Source organism: Leptinotarsa decemlineata, unplaced genomic scaffold (assembly GCF_025532065.1).
Source record: "Leptinotarsa decemlineata unplaced genomic scaffold, Ldec_3_MD MMD2_tig00026314_RagTag_RagTag, whole genome shotgun sequence".
Classification (NCBI taxonomy): Eukaryota; Metazoa; Arthropoda; class Insecta; order Coleoptera; family Chrysomelidae; genus Leptinotarsa; species Leptinotarsa decemlineata.
In genome coordinates, this window is record NW_027412684.1 from 13090064 (window position 1) to 13110953 (window position 20890).

General features: G+C 34.4%; 1 protein-coding gene across 1 annotated transcript in view; it reads right to left on the bottom strand.

The window, feature by feature from the left end:
- Positions 1 to 7654: 7654 nt before the first annotated feature.
- Positions 7655 to 20890, bottom strand: part of LOC111506239 (G1/S-specific cyclin-D3) — a 52001-nt gene continuing 38765 nt past the window's right edge. The window contains exons 4-5 of the mRNA XM_023161250.2: positions 13959 to 14104; positions 7655 to 10077 (exon numbers count right to left, since the gene is read on the bottom strand). Of these exons, the coding sequence (XP_023017018.1) occupies positions 9886 to 10077; positions 13959 to 14104 (338 nt within the window). The 3' untranslated portion in view covers positions 7655 to 9885. The remainder of the gene's footprint in view (positions 10078 to 13958; positions 14105 to 20890) is intronic.

Genomic DNA, 20890 nt, shown 5'->3' on the forward strand with positions numbered 1-20890 from the left:
TAAAGACAAATAGTACTATGAAAATGGTATCGAATAATCGTTGTATCGCCTTTGAAAGCAACTATAATGAATAATAAAATCAAATTTCAACAAATATTTTTTACATGTCAGTCTACGAAATTTTCAACTATTACTGATATGAACGAAGATGAGTTGAACAAAACTATATTTCTGTAAGATGAAAAGTCCCTTGATAATGACTGAACTACTAGCATAAATAGTTAATTTATACGACTACATTGAAAAAAGAAACTTGGCCATCATCTTTCACACAGTCAATTATAGTCGATTCTTTAAAAAAGGTGATGATGATTCAATCACAAATTATAGACCAATATCACTCATCACCCACTTGTCCAAAATATTCTGAGAGATACTCAAGAAAAGACCTACAACCTACGGGTCGAAATATAAATTGATTTCAGAACATCAGTATGCTTTTAAGAAATATATATACACCCAACATGTGGTATTGGCTTAGACTTCTGAAGTAGCTTCCGCCCCGAACGAGGGTAAACCATGTGTTCTGCTCGACCTATCGAAGGCATTCGACAAAGTCAATCATAAACTACTTCTAATAACACTCGAGAATATGGAATACAAGGAAATTTAAATGAGTCATTCAAAAGTTACTTCTCTAACAGGACGCTGACGGTGAAAATGGATGACGTTTCACACACACATAACCCGTAAAGTATTAAGATGGGTAATCCACAAGGTTCAGTTTTAAGGCCAATCATAGTAATGGAATTTTTCAGTTAATAGTGATGGTGAGAACTTGGGCCACAGTCATTTTTCATGAAGCCAACAACTGATGGTTATGATTGGAATGGTTGAGACTGATATTCGTTCAATAAAAAATTGGCTAGGATTCAGGCTACTAATACTCAGCGTGGAGAAAGCCAATTACTGAAGTACAATAATTATGTGTCGTTTCGATCCATATCTCAGATGGAAGTCTCATATAGATTATTTATCCAATAAGCTGCACTTCATCCTCTGACTTCAAATTTTGAAAAATATTTTAAAAACCACTCAACTCAAAAATCTATCACGTTCAGGTTGAGAAACAATTACGTCATTTCTACTACTCCATCTTGATACAAAAAACAAGGATGAGGGAATCTTCCAATGTATGAAATACAAACTGAGTAGAGAAGAGTATCTTCTGTATAATTCAGTTTTCATATAGAAGTATTTGTTTCGAAAGAATCTTTTCTTTCGTGTAATTCAATGTTTATAAGAAAGTAGCTGTTTCAGGAGGACTTCCTTTCAGTTTATGTCTGAAAGTTACTTCTTTGCATGATCTACACATTCATGTATAAAGTTACTTATTTTGAAATTGATTACTTCCTTCCTTTCCTTGGAAGATTCCCTCGTCTTTGTTTTTTGTATCAAGATGGAGTAGTAGAAAGCCAAAAACTTTCTTTCCCTAAAATTGATCACCCCTTCAATTCAAATAAGATTCCTCTTGGCTGGTATTAAATCAAATAGGTGAATGAATGACATTACGATGTCATCGATGACATAAGCAGATCAAGCTTATTTCGTGACACTGAAAAATCGTAATTCATGAATGATCTGTGTGTATTTTCTATAATGTTATTCAATTTGGTACTGAAGAGCCTTGTGGCAAGTGTCTTAAGGTGAAACATCGGTGTATACCAGTGAGGGTGACAGTGTTTCATGTAAGTGCAAATTATTACTTTTCAATTAAAGTAGAACTCATGTGAATGATATCTGATTTTTATTCCACAAAGAATGTTTGAAATACAAACTGAGTATAGAAAAGTATCTTCTGTATAATTCAGTGTTCATATAGAAGTATTTGTTTCGAAAGAATTTTTTCTTTCGTGTAATTCAATGTTCATATGAAAGTAGCTGTTTCAGGAGGACTTCCTTTCAGTTTGTGTCTGAAAGTTACTTCTTTGCATGATCTACACATCCATGTATAGAGTTACTTATTTTGAAATTGATTACTTCCTTCCTTTCCTTGGAAGATTCCCTTATCCTGGTTTTTTGTATCAAGATGGAGTAGTAGAAAGCCAAAAACTTTCTTTCTCAAAAATTAATCACTCCTAAAAATATAACCCCTTCAATTTAATTACGTTATGTAATTAGGAGGAACCTTTCACACTCATATTCGTCCGTTGAGAAGTGTGGCAACATATATTATTCAAATTGGTTTTATCTAAGACCACCCGCTTCTTTACCAAAGCATTTTTCTCTAGGGATAATGTTTGTTTTTGAAATTTGCCAAATAGAATTTGCCAGAATAGATTCTGTGGAGTTCGGAAAACTACATCAGGCTTATTAGCTTATATAAGCTTGGAGGTGAGGAATGAATTGTTTCAATAAACTTGGCACTCCTCGTTCCCCACAACTGGTTTAGTTTTCTTCCCCATAGCGTAGGACAACACTGGGGTTTCGTTAATATCATGAAAGTGCTATAGATGGTAATTTCGGCTGAGACATGGTGACAGTGAGTGCATTAGGCTCTCAGGCTCCTTGCGGCAGGCCCTGCATCTTGTGTCAGGAACTTCTATATCCATCACGCGACTGCGGTGGGCTGAGGACACGATCCTGGTAGGCTATGTTGAAGCCCTCAGTTTCCCTCTTCAGCCCACTTGACCTGACTAAAGCGAAGGTCAGGCGCTTTGATAGGCCGAGGGGGTGCGTTGAACGCACCCCCCTCCGAGGGGGTGCGTTTAATCTCCCGAACCACAAGGCCAGGATTTAGACCTTTGAACGTTAGTCAATATACTTGTTTTCAAGTGGGTTGCCTTTTACAGATGTTTTTTGGGTTTCGAGAATGGAAAGGGATTACTTTCCAAAAGGTTAGCTCTCTTGAAAAAGCCAAGTATCAAAATAACATTTTTCAAATAATTAATTGTAGACAAAATTTGTGAATACAACTTATAATATAATAATGGTTTCCGGGGCCAGTTCTTGTGGCTCCAGGCCACTTGGCTTTTTCGAGACAGCTAACGTTAAAACGTTAGCTTTCTAAAGAAAGTAATCTCTTTCCATTCTCAAAACCAAAAAAAAAACATCTGTGAAAGGCAACTCAGTTGAAAACAATTATATTGACAAAGGTCGAAAAAATAGAATGGTAACCAAGTTTCCAAACAGCTATTTGAAATACTCATGTTAACTGCTGAAAAAAGTATTGGACTTTGGATTACACAAGAAAAAATCTAGGATTTTTATTATTCAACATTGTTTTGAATATACCTATCAAGTTTCCAAATACAAATTTTGGAAATCTCTGAAATTTTTTTTCAATACAACATCAAAAATTCAAGAAATCATTTTGACTATATTCTCTAACTTTTCAATTTTCAAAAATTAAAATACCTCGCTTTTAATTTTAAGCGAAATCATAATTCCAGGATTCATTTAAGGCAAACATCACACTTTTCATTTTCGAAAACATAATTACGACCCTCTGACTTTGCGTTTGGTCAGTAAAAAGCAAAAAAATGACCGGTTGGCTATTTTTCCCTAGCGAGGGTTATATTTATATCACGAACCGGTGTGATATTTCTCTGCCAGGAAATTTGAAATAGTATTTCTTCAAATGCTTTCGACCATATTACTTGCTTGAATTCACATTCGTACAAAGTTATTATTTTCTACATTTCTATATTGGATTCAAACCATTCCTGTGTGTTTTTATGAAAGGTCAAAGTGAAATTACAGGTTTTTGTTAATTACGAGCATTGTCGAAGTATGTGTTCCCATTGGTATAAAAATATTCCCAAAGATGACTCTGCCTGTAGAATTGTGTGGAAGTGGAAATTCATTAATTTTTTCAATACATTCCAATTTCTCACTTATTATTTTCTAATGATAGTAATGAATGTAAAACATACCTACAAGAAAATTGAGTCATTTATACACGATCATTAGATTTGCTACTTCCGCAGTATGTCTGGTAGTTTTTTTAAAAAACTTGTTACTGGATTCAAAAAATTGAATGAATATATTCGGTTTCTGACTAACCTCAAAAAAGAAAGGAAGGTTCTCAATTTTTCCATTCTCAAAAATTTCGATGACAACTGTTTTCATGGAATCGAGTAATATCAAAGATAAACATATCAAACATTCACTTTTAAAGTGCTGCTGAAGTGGTATTGAAGACAAATCATAGCTTCAATCAGTTTTTACTCCAATATATAATTTCGGTCGTTTTAAATTTTTCGACTAATTTCAAAAAAAATTCATTCGATACAAAGTTGATATTCTCGGTAGGTATCAACAACTGTTGATTAAAGAGTTTCGAAAGTATTGTCGTTTAATTTCTTCCTTTCTGCAGTGCATTGGCCTCTGATTATTTGACCAGAAGAAACGAAGTTGTAGATGCTGGAAGAAACCTTAATATCACGAAATAAGAGTCAATATTCAATGAGTATACTCAAATGACAAAAGTTCAATTATTAATATTAGAGACGTGTATTGCCTCAACGTCGTACAAACATCAATAAATCATCGAAAAAATAGGTTGAACTTCTATAATATACATAAAAAATATCTAGGAGTGAAATCATCAGAAGGGTTCAATTATTCATTGATTGGCAGTAATGTAGTATGGAAACAAATAAATTTGTTAATCGGTTTACTATACTGAATTTAAATTTCGATTCCTCTTGTATTTTCTTTTGCAAAGCTATATATTTGTGGAACACGGCAAAAATCTATATTTTCCCATAGTTTGACTTTTGAATTATACAATCTAGATGTCGCTTACTTCGGGGTCCTCTCGAAAATGAAAAAACCCATATTTTCCGACCAAGGGCATATATTATAAACAACGATTGTATGTTATCAGGTGATGTACAAAATAGTATAAATACAAGACGATTGTTGGATCTAAATATAGAACAAAAATATAGAAACATGGTTTGTAGACGCAGATCAATGTTTCATACCGTGTTAATATGTTCTCAGTTATATTCCAGTTTTCAAATTGATTTACAAGGAATTTATAAAGTATGGCGCAAAACTAACCAAAATCTTGGTTTGGCGTTCCAAAAGTAACTGCTGCTGTTATATTCATGAAATAATGGTGATATTTGGAACACGGTTTACTGAAATTGGTGAACTATACGTCATCGACAAATTCTGTTAGGTGGCCTAATGATAGTACTGTCAGAATGAATATTATAATAAATGATCAAACAAAGAAAAAAGTGCAATCTTGGCATACCTAATATATTCTCAAATAATCTAGCTCTGCTTCAGTATAGGAGAAATAGAAAGTTTTTTTTTTATTTTTTCCAAGGATAAAACACAAACACTACAGGAAAATCCTTAAGGCACTTTAAGAGCGGTGCCTATGCAAAATTAGCGATTCACGTTGAATTTTAATAGCTGTAGATTAAATGCTTTTGGAAAAACGTTCTTAGGCAGTTTATTCCACATACACGCAGTTCTTGTCTAGGGTACTGAACTGGAATAAACAGATTTGGGAACTCAAAATTATCAATGATGATACCAACTTGGTTAGCGAAACGGGGGGTGGAAGGACATTATTTCATGCTGGTGTGTCAAAACAGTTTCTGATAAATCCATTTCACGCCAGAGGTTACAGTTCTACAGACCATATTCTAAGACAGAATCAAAAGTGCCAACTGTCAAAATCAAAAGGAGTATATTTTAAGGAGAGATTAATTTTTGTGAACGAAATGTTTAGTCTTTCTGCTTCTCCATTTTTAAACAAAAAATGTGGAAGTTTCACATTGTTTGTATAAGGAGAAGTAGAAAGTCAAAACCTTTACGAGAGGCTAAACCGCCCAGTCCGTACCAACGTTGCCAAGTGTGCCCAGTTCGTATTTCGCGGGAAATTCAAAATGTAACTCAGGAAAACGACTTTATTAAAATAAGAGTTTACCGCCAAACAAAAAACATACATATCGAAATGGTAATAATCAACAATATTGGTGGTCACTTATAGCTTGAACTGATTTGTAGAAAAATATATCTTCAGGAGCATGTAATAGGTTTTTTTGAATTGGGATAGTTATTGTGGGGAGGCCCATTGAAAGGTTTTTTCTGAACACGTTTATTTTTTGTTGATAATAACATAAGTACAGAATAAGATTACCTTTGGGGTGCAACACTGCAACACCATTTGTTATCTTTGTGGCAACATTTTGTATTTCAGTTTTTGACAATCTAATATGTTGTATGACCATAATGTACCTTCTTCCACTCTACCAGAATTATGTTGTTTTCTTTAACAACTTTGATTTCGCTTATGCAAGAACTATTTACCTCACAAGATCCTTGGCTCTTCAACAATATATATGTTCAATCAGCCCTTTTTGGGATATAACCTTTTCGAATTTTTTATTCTATCTCACCCTTCATCAAATTGCACTTATATAGGGTTAATATTTATTTTGATTTTTGAAATATAGGTACCCTCTCTCAGCAGTACCATATCCATGTAGCATCTCTGTATCCAATCTCTTTACACTTAATAATCAAATTAGTACTCACTTGTTGTACTCCTGTTGCACTTGAAATAAATAAAAATAATTTTCAAAATAGTGTTATTCTGATTTTAGAATTAACAAACCATTTATATTTTCATATCATGGCCCTCTGTTTCAGTCTTCAGCAAATTAATTCTCTGCAAATGGTCCACTAAATTCTTATGGGTTTTGAATGCAGCATCACAATCTGCTTCAAGGCAACGGCTACTAAAAGTTGCACCGCATCCCTTCTGAGATGAATAAAATATAGGTTCTGGATTTTTTTGGTGCACTTGTCGTATATATGTCTGTTATGAGATGATTGTGTGGCATATACATTCTCACATATACTACATATAACTGACATTTTCTGAATTCAAATTTCTTTACAGGTAGGTAAAAAAAAGGAACCACAGTATAACTGAAACAAGTTCTAACACATAACCTGATTTTCAAAGTATAGTTTGTAATTTCCCGCGAAACAGAAACTAGGTACACTTGGCAACGTTGGTACAGACTGGGCGGTTTAGCCTCTCGTAAAACCTTTCTTTTCCTGTCGATTATCAATTTACGCAGTGCAAGCATTTAGAGAAAAAAAACACTTTCAATCTATGCAGTGACTGGATTCGGCACATATCGTTTACCACATGCAGCGAGGAACTTTTTTGACTTCTGATTTTTCAAAAGAAGATCGTGGACATTTTTTGCAGATGATAAAATTAAGTTGAATGGAGTACAACCACCAAACATGTCATCTTTAAAAAACTGTTTCAAAATTCAGATCAGTGCATGTAGATTTTGAACTGCTGAAAAAATTGTTCTATTGAACTGAATATGGTCTCAGTGTGATCCTTTATGTCCTGGTGAAACCCTTTATGTCTTCTTGATGTAGGTATTGATGCATGACGATTAAAAAGAGTAAAACTACTCAGATAATCTGATACATCTTTTGTTTATTGTTCAACTTGAAGTTCATCTTTAGAAATTGAGTGAAGGTTTGATTTTCTTCTGCGCTACTGCCAACATTGAAAACTTCCATGCTTTGTTTGAATATTTTTTAAAGGAGAGCGATATATTTTTTCATACGTTAAAAACTTTGATATAATGAATACGAATATCTACTGATGCTAATGGGTTACTCAATCAGTGACTAGGAGGAAGAGAAATAACACACGTTTTAGAAAACATTTTTTGTATTGTAAAAATTCTCTTAGAGGATATATAATTATATACAAATAAAAGCATATATAATATGATTATATTTCAACTGAATAATATAAATCTATGGGTGTTGATGGAACTGAGGTTGAGGTATATAAAAATTGAACTATTGTAATAAAAATGAGCAGAATGGAAAGAAATTCATGTAAAAAACGGCAGTGAATTGTGGTTTGATGATCTGGATATGTACAAGATATTTACACTATTAACATTAAAGCGACTATTTTTTTGTAATGTACTACGTCTGTCCAAATATTGTAGAAAAAATTTGGGCAGACGTGTACATCGTTTTATGCCCAAGCATATTAGGTACATGTATTGCCTTATAAAATATTTTTTTTATTAATTTTAAATCACTTTCGATCACTTATCAATTGAATAATATACATTGCAGAATCACAAAAAATGCAAATACAAGTAATCACATACCAATTCGAACTAGTTACTAAGAATTATAACAAAACAGTATAAGTAGTTGGATAAATAAAACACACATAACTATTATAATTATTAAGTTAAGTTGAATATTCCACGCTGAAGTTGCATTGATTGATAACCCACAGCGAGTTCAGAAGTACCAGTCTGTTAGAATGTGAAACTCTCCACCAAATCCGGGCTGAAGTCTTCACAGTCTGAACTACCTTCTAGGTCTCGCCATGAACGTTATTTGACAAGTCTATACAGGGTCTCTACAGTCAGAGTGTGTTAGGATTAAGTTAGGTTATTGCTCATAACTATGGGCATGCAGTCTTCGAACAAATCATCTGTAGCACAAATTTCGTCGAATCGAAACAGTTCGCTGGTAAGTGAGATTCTAAAAAGTCCATCAAGAAAAGGCAGCCAAAATTTCAAAAGTTTGAACAATCGGAGCGATCATAAACTCAATTTGTGCGGCAGGACGAAAGTTACAGCTATCGGATTGAGTCTGGCTGGTGGGAGAAAGCGTATCTGCGTAGAGTTTGGATCAGTGTATGACGAAGAAAGTATTAGAAAGAAGGAATGGAAACTTTTGTTTGAATGTTTACGGCTCGAATAATCTAATAGACTGATAACAGATTTCTACACATCTACTGCACATCTTGAGGGAGGGGCTTCCCACCGGCCAAGATTCAGTCCGGCAGCTGTATATCAACCGAAAAAAAGTCGAATCAGGAACAACATGTGTATATACAAATGACTATGGGTGCTGATTTTTGCATAATATCCCAATCAACCAAGGAAATGGCTAAACAATTATATAAAAGAAGTTTTAAAAATAATTTGAAAAAACTAATATTGCACCATACTTCAAGACCTTAATATCCGCATTCAGAAAAAAATCTAAGTGTGTCAACTTGAAATCTCTCCTAGTCTAAGTATCTTCAAGGCGTTGAATATTGCACATGACTCTACTTTGAAGGAGGGGGCGGATTTTGAGAAAAAAACCACAAATTTTTTCAGTTTTTTTACTGTCAGTGCAAAATCTTAAAAAAAAATAAAATGGTAGGCACTGACTGTTTCAATACTTTTGCAGTTCAACTAAAATACGTCTATACATATTCTATTATTCTTCTATGCATGTTTGTGCATTAGAATAATCCTCAAAATAAAACAAATTGAGGATGAAAGTTTTCAAATCGACACATTATATATTTATCAAAATCAAACTCATCTCTTTGTTCCCGCCATTCACTCTTCAACCGTTCTAGTTGACTGGTCTAATAACCCAATAACAAAGGGCCTCATCGACAAAAAATACAAAGATTTTATGGCCGCCTGCGCTGAATCTATCATTATTCTCTGCTCCAACAACGATCAGACTGTGACTTTTCCCTTCAGCGCAAGCAGCCCTTAAACACTATGGTTCTCACTTAAAGCGTAATTTATTGCCTTCCCCCGAAGTTTTCCATGGCGCTACATCCATTTACCGCTCCATTTTGTTATTTTGGAAACGCAGGGAGACCATCAAGACTTGATATATTTTTCTCAGTGTAATATCTATCATCAAGCGCCCTGTGGTCAATTTTACACTGAGAAAACCAAGACTATCACGTGATCGTAAAATTACACCACTGGCCCCTCTACCCTTCCCTATATTATGCATTCTGGTAAAGCACAGATAAATTATAATATTCTAGAGTTTTTAAGGTACACTTTAAAAAAATGTTTATGGAAGCTCTCTGTTTATCACTGGCGTTCGTGCGTTTCAAAAATGCACGTCGTGCACGTCTGTTGGGGTGAGTGCAGCCTCGTGCTCTTGATTTTTTCCGGGAGGGGGAGTGAATTCCCCTGGCCTGATGTTATCGCAAGGATTCACTTCGCTAGACTGGGTGGCTTGATCACAAGTCGAGTCTCTGATCATTTTGTCGATCTGGTTGAAGCACTCCTCGACATAGTCCTGAAAATAAAAGATGAAAATATTATATTTACCTACGAAATAGTTACATAGAAAATTGAGATTGATATGGCAAAAAACATCATTATTCTACAGAACTCTAGGTTCATTGTTTCTAAAACCTAGAGAAACACCAACACAAAGGATATTACCTGATATAACTTGGGTTACATCCAATGGGTTAATATCCAATATTTTAAAGGTAATATCCAAGAATTTATAGGAACATATGGATGAAAGGACAGGATAAATACCTGCACTCAGGCATTCTAACCACATAAAAGAACAAACAAGAAGATAAAATGCTCAGTTTGAGTGGAACCATAAAGATGATGATAGCACAGTCTGCTATCAAAAGCGCTCGGCCATCTTCGAAGCCCTGCTAAAACAAAGCTTTAGTTGATTTTCAGTTAACCCTGACCTTTAAAAGATACGTGTACAACTTTCACAGCTATCGACTAATTAGTTTTTGGTATAAAACATTCACAAATTGATAAAAAGGAATACAGTGTATTGATAAAGCAGTGCTTTTTGTTGAAAAAAAACTCTTGAAGCCAAGGCTTGGCTTGATAAATATTATTCGGACTTCGCACCAAAAAAATATATATTTTAATTACTTTAATTATTGTATCTCCCTCGAAGATAACTATATTGAATAATTTTATAAAAAAAATATGTTAGGGAAAACATTTGTGAAGAAATATTTCAACAATTTCTAATCTGACGTATATGACTCCGCGAGATCAGCATTTAAAACGTTAATGAATACTTTTGATTAGCACTTTGGCACCTTGAAAAAATTAATTTACCGTTAAGTTCATCAGACGTCATTCGACCAATCACCTCAAAATTTTAATGAGTTCTTCAAGTTGCGTCATCCCATATCTAGATTGAAATAAAGACTAGAATATGATTCTTTGGTAGTTCGTCTACAATGAGTCTTCGATTGACAGTTAGAAATGCTCTAAATGGCTTGTCTTACAAAAAAAAAACAGTATGTACCAGAAATCTCTCTCTCTCTCTCTCTGAAATTTATTTTTCAATTTCCTCAGATACATGTAATCAACATTCCTGGTACATTGAGGGTTTACCAAACCATAGAAGTTGTTTGTTTCCCAACCTATGCGAGTGTCCGGAGTTATAAGAGAGTGTGTGTCCTGCCGATATAAAAGAGATGTCTCTTCCTAGAAAGGACAGGATGGACGATGACCCAAGAGGACAACTCCTCGGGAGGATGTACAATGGGTCACATGTGGCCTGAGTGTGGTGAGTTAACACTCACCCTCCCTACTCTACAGGTACAGAGATTTGTTTCCCAAATAGCAGAAAAGTACAGTAACATTGAAAATAATGAGTTAGCGCTTTCTCAGAAACCGTGACACGTATTACACTGTAGTAATACACGTAAACTGTCAACTGAAAATTAACCTGAATAAGATCGGGGCTAATAACCGTGGTCGAATGGAATACGAAGTACCAACAACTGAGGCTTCGAGATATAACTTGCATCCATACAGTCAACATGCCAGTGATGATGTCTGCCGCAGTAGCAGACGAAACGTTAGGTACTTCAGTTTCTATTCTACCACGGACTATTCCAGGATTTTGTTCTTTTTGGTCGTGACTTAGGCCGTGGAAACCTATATTCTGATAGTAAAATCTCACGAAGTGTTATAATGAATTTTTATCAAGTATCAGCCACGCTACACACAGTAGTATTCATTAATTTTATTTTGTCTTCAAGAATAACTTTTGGTACAATTGTGCTCTCTAATTAAAATATAAATGAATGCTGATAATATCGGTGTAGAAAAATCCGCATATCCTGAAATTGAGGTCGGGTTAGGTGTCAGTTGAATAAACAGCGATTAGTTGATGAATTAGTTTATGCCAAAATATGACATTAATAAAAACAATTACCGAGTCAAGACCCCAGATTTGTTAGCCTTCAAAAGCGACCGTAATGAGAGTCATCTCATCGACCTGTCAACGATAAAAAACAGTAATATATCATTTCAAATTCAACAGTCTTATGCAATACACTAACGGGTAACTTATCATATTATTTTGAATATAATTGCAACGACCGGGTCAAAAGATTAACTACGAGGGTGAATGAAAAATTACACAGCGTTTTATCGGAGATATAAGTGATAAAAGGACAAGTTAAGGTCAGGATGTTTCATGGACATTATGAACTTCTTTAAAAAACGATCCTAGAAAGGAAGTCAATTTTCTTTTCACTTCTGTGATGGAGACTTTTTTCTCAGCATCAGGATCTACAATTATATATTCATCTAGCGAAGACCTCATTATGACTACATTTTTGAAAGTCAAATCAATTTTTAAATAACTAGATTTTCTGATCAAATGCAAATAACTGATACAAACATTCAGTTTCCACTCCAACAGTGTCTTGTATGACTATTTTTGTGTTGTCATTTTTCCTGTTTCGAAAATTCATAGTTGTTTCAAAGCGTTTCTGTATATTTTGCGAGCCCCTCGTATCTATGGATATAGCTGATATGGCTTATTGGTGATGAGGTTTTAAGGGTTCCGGTTAATGCCCTATCAACCGGATGTTGCGGTGATAATATGTATGTGAAGAAAATAGGTACGTGAGTAAACCAGATTATTTTCAATACCGGGATATTTATAGAAAATATATTTTAAATTGATTGAGTGTATTACAACATAAGAGTAGTGATAATTTTTTCCAGATTCATCACCAGGCTTATCAAAAATGTGTTGAGCTGAATTCATTGGTCATCAATGCTCAAAGGTAATTGTTACAGATGTAGTTTAAGTAAAAAAAACACCATCCCTTCAATGAAATCAATGGATTCAGAAATGATTGAAAATTTATTTGTTATTTGTTTATTGTTAGGTCCATCATGTTTGGTGCTATCTACAGAGGATGGTATGGTATTCGCATTTTATTTAAACTTTATTTAACAGGGATCAAGGTGCACAAGATACTATAAAGTTTGCTGATGTTTGGATTGAATTGGTGTCTCAAGAGTTTGGATATAGAAAAAACTCAAATTCTATAAGAAGAATTCTATCAGGTACAACCCGACCACATACTCGTAGTTTTATTGAATAATGTTCAATGAAAACATGTTTATGGTTTGTTATGTCAATTTAAAGTTAGGTCAAATTGATTTTTTTCTGATCATACATACTTGGTTGACGAAGCAAGTGGACAAACATGAAGATTTTCCGCTCAAAACTGAAATTGATAGAATAGTGAATGCTGGTCTTTTGAGAAGATTCGTGTCTGAAAACAGCAGAAAAAACAAGATATGTTTTGGAGTAGCTGTTAACTCATAAATTACCAAAATTTATGAGGTAAAATTATAATATATATAGTGGAAAAATAACATTAGACTAGTGTTACAAAGATAAAGATGTCACAATAATAATATGAGATAATAATATGAGTTTTTATTTTTTAGTTAAGATTTTTGGTCTCTGAATTCTTTTCTCTAATTCCATTTGTTTGAGTTATGAAGTAATTCGTAGAATTATTTTAGCAGAGGATAGGAGAGTTTTTGACGAAAAATTTTCATGAATATTTGCCAGTTAGTCGAATCATTGATGGTGTTGTTTTTAAATTATTTTATAGCGCTTCTTTCATGTATTTGAAAGTCTTATTTGGAGTAGAGTGTCCAAGACCGTTTATTGATGTTTTGGTACCATGTAAAGTTTGAAAACTCTCTAATGTCAACTATATAATCACGACATACAAAAAAAATTAAACTGGCCCTAGAATAGATCCTTGTGGTACACCTCAGTACATTTTTGCCGTTTTCATGAATTGTAAGGACAAAAAGTGGATTCAATTCAACCGACACATTCAGTAGAAGAATCATGTGACTTACCTTCTCTATATTCGTTATCTCAGTCAGCCTCTGCAGCAGGTCTTGAAGGGTACGTCCGCTTTTGCCCACCCACCCCACACCGCACAGCGCAGACGTGATACTCGCACATGCGATGATGCTTGGGTGGTACCTCGAAAATGTGAACTCTGCAAAAAAGAAAAAGAAATGCGCTCAAATATCTGCGAATACAGTTTTTATTGATAGTAAAGGGAATTACGGTCAATTTCGGCGCAAACGTCGACGTAATTTGGTGGGCAGAGCTGTGCATGTAGAAACGGCAGAGAAATTGCCTCTAAATTATTGGCTGAGTGACCGCCGACAAAAAAAACGGCGAAATGTGATGAAAGCGTTCTTCGCCGACTGAAATGGGAATTGGAACCGGAGGGCCTTCGTACAGACGTTGAAAGACGTGTTTTATTAAAAGGTAGGTTAGCACTGAGGATGCTAGTCCACTGTAGCTGCATATGTTTCGGAAAAAGTAAACGTTTCATTTTGTTTAATATCAATGCTGATGAAAACGTCGGTGTTTTAAGATACTTTTCAACAATAACTGAAATTTTACATATACGAAATGAACTCTGTTTCTTATCTAAACAAAATCTGCCAACTATGAGTACAATAGATCTTTACGGTCTGAAAACAAAGTCAGTCTCAACAACATACCACTAATGATGGATTCCGCAGTAGCGGACGAAACGTTCAGTACTAAAGGTCAACTAGACCTCAGACAACCAGCCCGGAGTTTATTTTTTCTAAAAACATGTTGGGTTTCAATTTCCTGCCAAAATAATCAAAATATATCACGAGGAAATTTTTTTCAAATTGTTCCTACCCCATTAGCAAACATTCAACTACATAAGATTATTTTGCTCATTTTCTGTAAATCGCATGACTGTTGTGAAATTAGACTCAAATGAACTTATAAAAATGTTTAGTTTTGACCGCACTTTATTTCAGACATATGTTTTTTGAAGTGTTGGCCCGACTCACGATCGGAAGGTCGTGGGTTCGATTCCTGCCTCGACCAGATAATTTTCTCAAGAGAATTTATCTGGTTGAAGCTGGGATGATTCTGCAACCGTGTTAGGAATCACACGTTAAAAGGTGAGACCTCGTTAGTCCTTAGCTCGCACAAGTTTCTCAACTTCTGAGAGTTGTCGTTCGTATGGAGGCGAAAGCTGATTAACGGAAAAACAGATTTTAAACAGATTTATTGTGCTATAAGAAGTTGCCATTTGAATTTCGATAAATAAAATGCAAAGTTTATTTGTTTTAACTCTTCATGAAGTCCTTCCTTGGGAAATAGATTTTTGGAAAAAGAGCTTGTGCCTCCACGTATAACATTTTTGACACAAAATGAAAGAGTGAAGCTTTACTGTACATTGCAGAAGATTAACTAGGTATACATAATAAATTTGAAGAGAATCACTTTTCAGACAATGGATATACGAGTATTTGACTATTCTTGAACGTTTTGCTTACTTTGTATATACCAGTGATTTATATCTCAAAAGCTCCCTAGTATTTTATCTACATATTTCGAATATTTTTGAGTGGAATTCCAGAATATACAATTATATTCCTGTACTAGTCTTGAGTTCTTCTTAAAATCGAGACATTACTATTAAATAACTTGAATGAATTCAAATCATTTAGTAAAATGTCACTACTGTGGACTGAGATTTCTTATAAAATGTTTTCTTCAAATCAGTGATTCTTTAGCCTCATTTCAACCTAAGTAGAAATTCAACCAAGAAGTATGTGAATTAAAAAATTTTCAATGGAACAAATTCGAACACAAGAACTAATCTTCTACAACTTTACTATGCGCTGTCATTCACACTGCTTCACAAAAGACACAAATAAAACTTTTGATTGAAATCTACATACTTCAGACACCCTTCCTTAGAAAAAAAAATCGATAAAATTTCAAACATTTCTTTATTCATTTGCCCTATACAAACACAATGACTGTTGAAGAACAATTGTTTCCTTGAACATGACAGATATTGAACTACATCTGACAGATATTTTGCAAGGATGTTATTCTTAATTGTAGTTCTTATTTCGCAGAAGAAGGCATTTTTGAAACTTTGAACTCAAACGGTTGAATACATGTGGACCGGTTTTGGAATGATTGAATCCACATTTTCAAAATTCCTCTATATAATTCATGGAATTCTGTATTTTTGAGAAAATTCAAGCATTTCATGTAAAACTTTTGATGGTACTCCATAACTTATTGAATATTACTGGATTTATTCCAACACCAAACGTATTGAGGTGTTATAATTAACGGTTTGGTACCTCTGTTGGAATCAAGCGGATCAATTGTCAGTCACTTTCCGATACAACCGTTTTCTGATGTTTCATTTTACCAAGACTCCTTGGTAAGTTTGCGTCTCCAATCAGATGGTTGGCTCTTTTCCAGAGGTTCATATATGTGATCATTAAATACTCTGAAAAAGGTCTGGCATCCAGTAACGTAATTATCCAACATGACAGCCAGCAAATTAATCGACAAATTGTGTCGTCTTACGTTGTTATTCCCTAGTATACCACATTGACCTTGAAGAAAACTGATGCCTCGGTTTTCCTAGCATTCAATTTAACTTAATTAATTTCATCCCAATAAAAAAAAAATTACAGATCTTTTACGACATGAATCTTCGTATGGGACATCAAGATGAAAAAAAAGACACGTGCGATGTCGTAATCAAACCAATATACATTTGTATTTGTTTTCTAGTCTTGCCCAATGGGTAGTTAAGTAAGTAGTTTACTGTTACCTCAAGAAGTGATATCTATTGTGATATATTCCTACTGAGTTTTGAAATTTATGGAAGCAAATATTGTAACTATCTGAAAATTGATATAGAAATACAAAGCATGTGAATTTGTTGTGTGATCAGGAGAGACACACGGCCTGGGCTACATCTAAATTATTTCCTGAATGTTTATCGCCAATTGAGAATTCCTCTCGCCGATATCCGAACTCATGCTGGATTTACCGGCAGGGAAAAAGTTCAACATGCCGAGACCTTGAAAGCGCACCGTCTTTGGATCGTGAGAATGTTGCAGCGCCAGAACGCATTCCATCGGCGAACTGCGGCCAGACTGCTACAACTTTTTATGGGCCCATTTAAATAAGAAGGATATCACATTTGCCCTTATTCGTTGCTGCTGCAATTTACAATAGACGTAACTTATACTTTAATTTGTAATCGTTAGTACGTTTTGAGAGCGAATTGCCCGCTGAGAAAGAGAGATAAGCGGAATCTTTCTGCAACACTGATATAGTCGATCTAATCGCACTCGGCAAGAAGGTTGGGAATCAAAACGCGCAGTTCGAAATGAAGTATGTTGACCGGTAACACGACCAGTACTACGAATAGCGATATTTTTAATAAACTGCTAACATTAGCGAAGCATGACACGGGATGTCTCACTCATGGTCGATTTATACTGTAAGTGTAAGGTTTGAAGTGGTTTCAAATATAAAGTTTACTATTATTGAAACCGCAGGTAATCTTTCGTTTATGTAGAAGATTAAATACAAAGGAATAGCAAAAGTAAATGTCACAAGAATTTCAACTCATGTTTCAGCTGAAATAATGCAAAAAAACGTAAATAAAATTGAAAAAATAATATGAATCGCTGCCACGCACTTGGATCATGCATTAGTACTAAGGGCATTCTGCTGCACTGAAAATGATATGCCAAGATAATAGTTATTTTTGAAAAGCTAACAAATTCATAATAAATTAATGTAGTTAGGAATATATCCATACTTGCTAACTTGGAAGTGAGGTCCTTTTACAGATATCAAGGAATTCATTCTTCAAAAATATCATTGGTTACCGAATAACATTCTTCGTCTCTTAGCCAGAAGCAGAGAAAAATGCTGAAGATTTTGTGTTTTCCAAAAACTTCTTAAACACCCTCTTTTCAACTCAATAGAAGTTCCTATAGTTATTTCAACGGTATTTCTACCTAGTCATGGTAATATGAGCAGAATTATCTCCTCCAATGACATAAAATATTAATCTTTTGCGAGAAATGCGTATTTAAAACTGTCAAAAAGGTGCTGATGATAATTCAAAGATAAAGACGTGATTGCTACAGCAAAACCCAGTGTAGGATTTCGGACTAATCATTTCTCGAAAGTCTTCATTGATAAAAAACGAATTTCTTCATAGTTATCTAAGATTAGATTTTTAGTGTTGAACCGCAAAATAAACTCCTTATCAGCCCTCATTTGTTTGATTAAACTTTCATGAGAGTATAAATCAGTTTTTTCATTCACTACACCCCACGATTTGATTTCCACAAACTTTATTTGAAAAATATATCACGACATGTTTAGCTAACACAGTAGCTTCTTCTTTTCAACAGTGATTTGAATGTATTCAATGTGAATGTATTCAAATCACTGTTGATGAAGCTACTGTGTTAGCGAAACATGTCGCGGTATATTTCTCAAGTGAAGTTTGTGGAGATCAATCGTAGTTCATGAAATTACTATGGATCTTCATCAAGTAACGGCCGAATCAACCAGAAAAAAAAATCAGTAGTAGCACACTGATGACAGAAAAATTATGTTCACTTTCGTGAATATAGATTATTTTACAGTTGAATGTAGGACAAAAACATGACACAAACAAATAGTGAAGAAAGAAAGAGCTAGTGAAGTCATTATAGATGGGTCTAACGTGTTGGGCTATTTATAAAATATTCAGAGAAAGTTTATTGTCTCAAAAATCTGTCCACTGTCTAATAAGTTGTGCAATTTGGAGATTGTTTGCTAGAAACAATAACACTAATTAATTGTGGAAGCCATTGGTATATTCAGAAGCAAATATATCAGCCTCCAATGAAGCTTCAAGTAACAAAATTCGTAGATGAACAACGGAACAGGCTTCAACATAGAGCTTTGAGGAACTCCAAACTAAACAAGCTATGTAGTTTCTCATTTTGAGTCAATTAGCACGGCTCAAGGTCCATCATGAGCCAGTACGACCCTGGAAAGTCAGCGGTTAGAATGAAAAGAGTAAATTCATTCACGCACAACACAACTTCGTTAAATTGTTGCCAATAAAAGGCCTGACAAAATATTCTCGGCATATTATTGGTACGCGAAGCATGCGACTGGCCTCGTGTTGAAGATACAAGGTTAACCGATGACGTCAGAGTTCGACGACCGAATTTTCAAGGGGTCTCTCAAACTAATTTTGGTCATTGCAGAATTGCCGCAAATTAATACGAAACAATCGCCATTGCAGACGACATCCGCCGGCTCGTACTTTACGCAGAATTGCCATCAAGAGCGATATTGTTTCCAGACGTAACGATTATACTATTGGTTATAAATATTATCACAGCTGTTTTTAACGAGATATTTGATATGCGACTTCCTCTGCTTTTTTCTTCGACTACAACGACGAATTGTACCCCACACAGTGGTATTTCATTCAAGGAAATTCGCACACGTTTTTGCAACGTTCAAATGAAACTATGTCTAATGGAATCCCTGTGTTCTATTTTTGACATCGAAAAATTCTCCACTTCTTCTCTCACCCCGCTTCAGCTGCTGTTTGCAGTAAACACTGGGTGATGAAAAAAGCCCAACTCGTCTTCAAAGGTCGGGTGACAGAGAAAATAATTTTTGATGGAGAGTTCCACGAAAAGACTGATTGAACAAAATATAATACTGTGAATACAGTCCTATAACAGGTGTGAACAAAGATATCTTCTCCGATGATCTTAAGCGATAAAGGATAGCTGTTAATGAAGGATCATCAGTAAGACAAATTGATCTATTGATAGTTGACTGGATTGACTACAGCTATTTTCAATTCTGTAGGAAATGCAATGGGTCTGCTGTTGAATAAACATTGTCACTGAGACCAAAGAGGCGACAAAAGGTCTTATTTCAAGCCTGTATTGTTTTCAAAATCTAAGCAGATACTACACCTGTTTTGTGCTTCTATACCTATATCGATCGAACATGTTAGGTTGGGTTCATTACTTCGGATTCTTTGGAGATATTGAAGAAAATTATTATACAGTCAGACAATCTAGTCACAATTAGAGGACTTGATATGATTCAACTTAACACATGTCATAACACAAGTACCCAATATTGACATGTTTCTCCCAGCTATGTTTGCTAGGGCTTTAAAGTAAAAACTAACAACAGAAGAGGTGATACAATTGGGAATTGGGGTTACCAGTGAGATGAATTACTTTTTTGATGGCTGACTTGATCGACTCCAGCTATTTTAAAATTTTCGGGTAATACATTTAGCCTGTATGAAGGGTTAAATAAATTTTGAAAGAACATCAACAGTTCCTGACCATCTTTTTCATATCTTTTGGTCTGAACAAATCTTATTGTGACTTCTTTCGTGTCCTTCAATATTCCTCACGTCATACAGATAAGGTCAGGATATCTTTTAACTCATCTAATGACACTGATGTTTCATTTTTTGAAAACTAATAACACTTTTCATGTTGATTATCAAACAATTCAGTTTAACCAATCTATCTTGAAAAGTTTTAATCATCTACAAATAATTCAAAGAATATTTTCTTGAGAAATTAGGCAAAATTAATTAAACGTTTATAACAATTCAATCTTAATTTCGCTTTGTTGAGCTTTTTAGAAAATGAAAATTATTTTCAATTTTTCTGAAAGTAAACCTCTGATATTGTACAACAACAAAATTTACAAAAAAAATGTTAAAATACTTTTTTAGGTAAATTACCTTTTCAAAGATGAATATTTCATGAAATTACCTTATACTGGGTCAAAACAAATTAACTTTGCATCACAGGTGACCAAATTGTAATAGGCCTAATTGAATTTCAGAAGAAAACGTATGTTTATGTGACGCTACTTTGAAAAAAGTATTTGTAATGGAGCAGTGTCG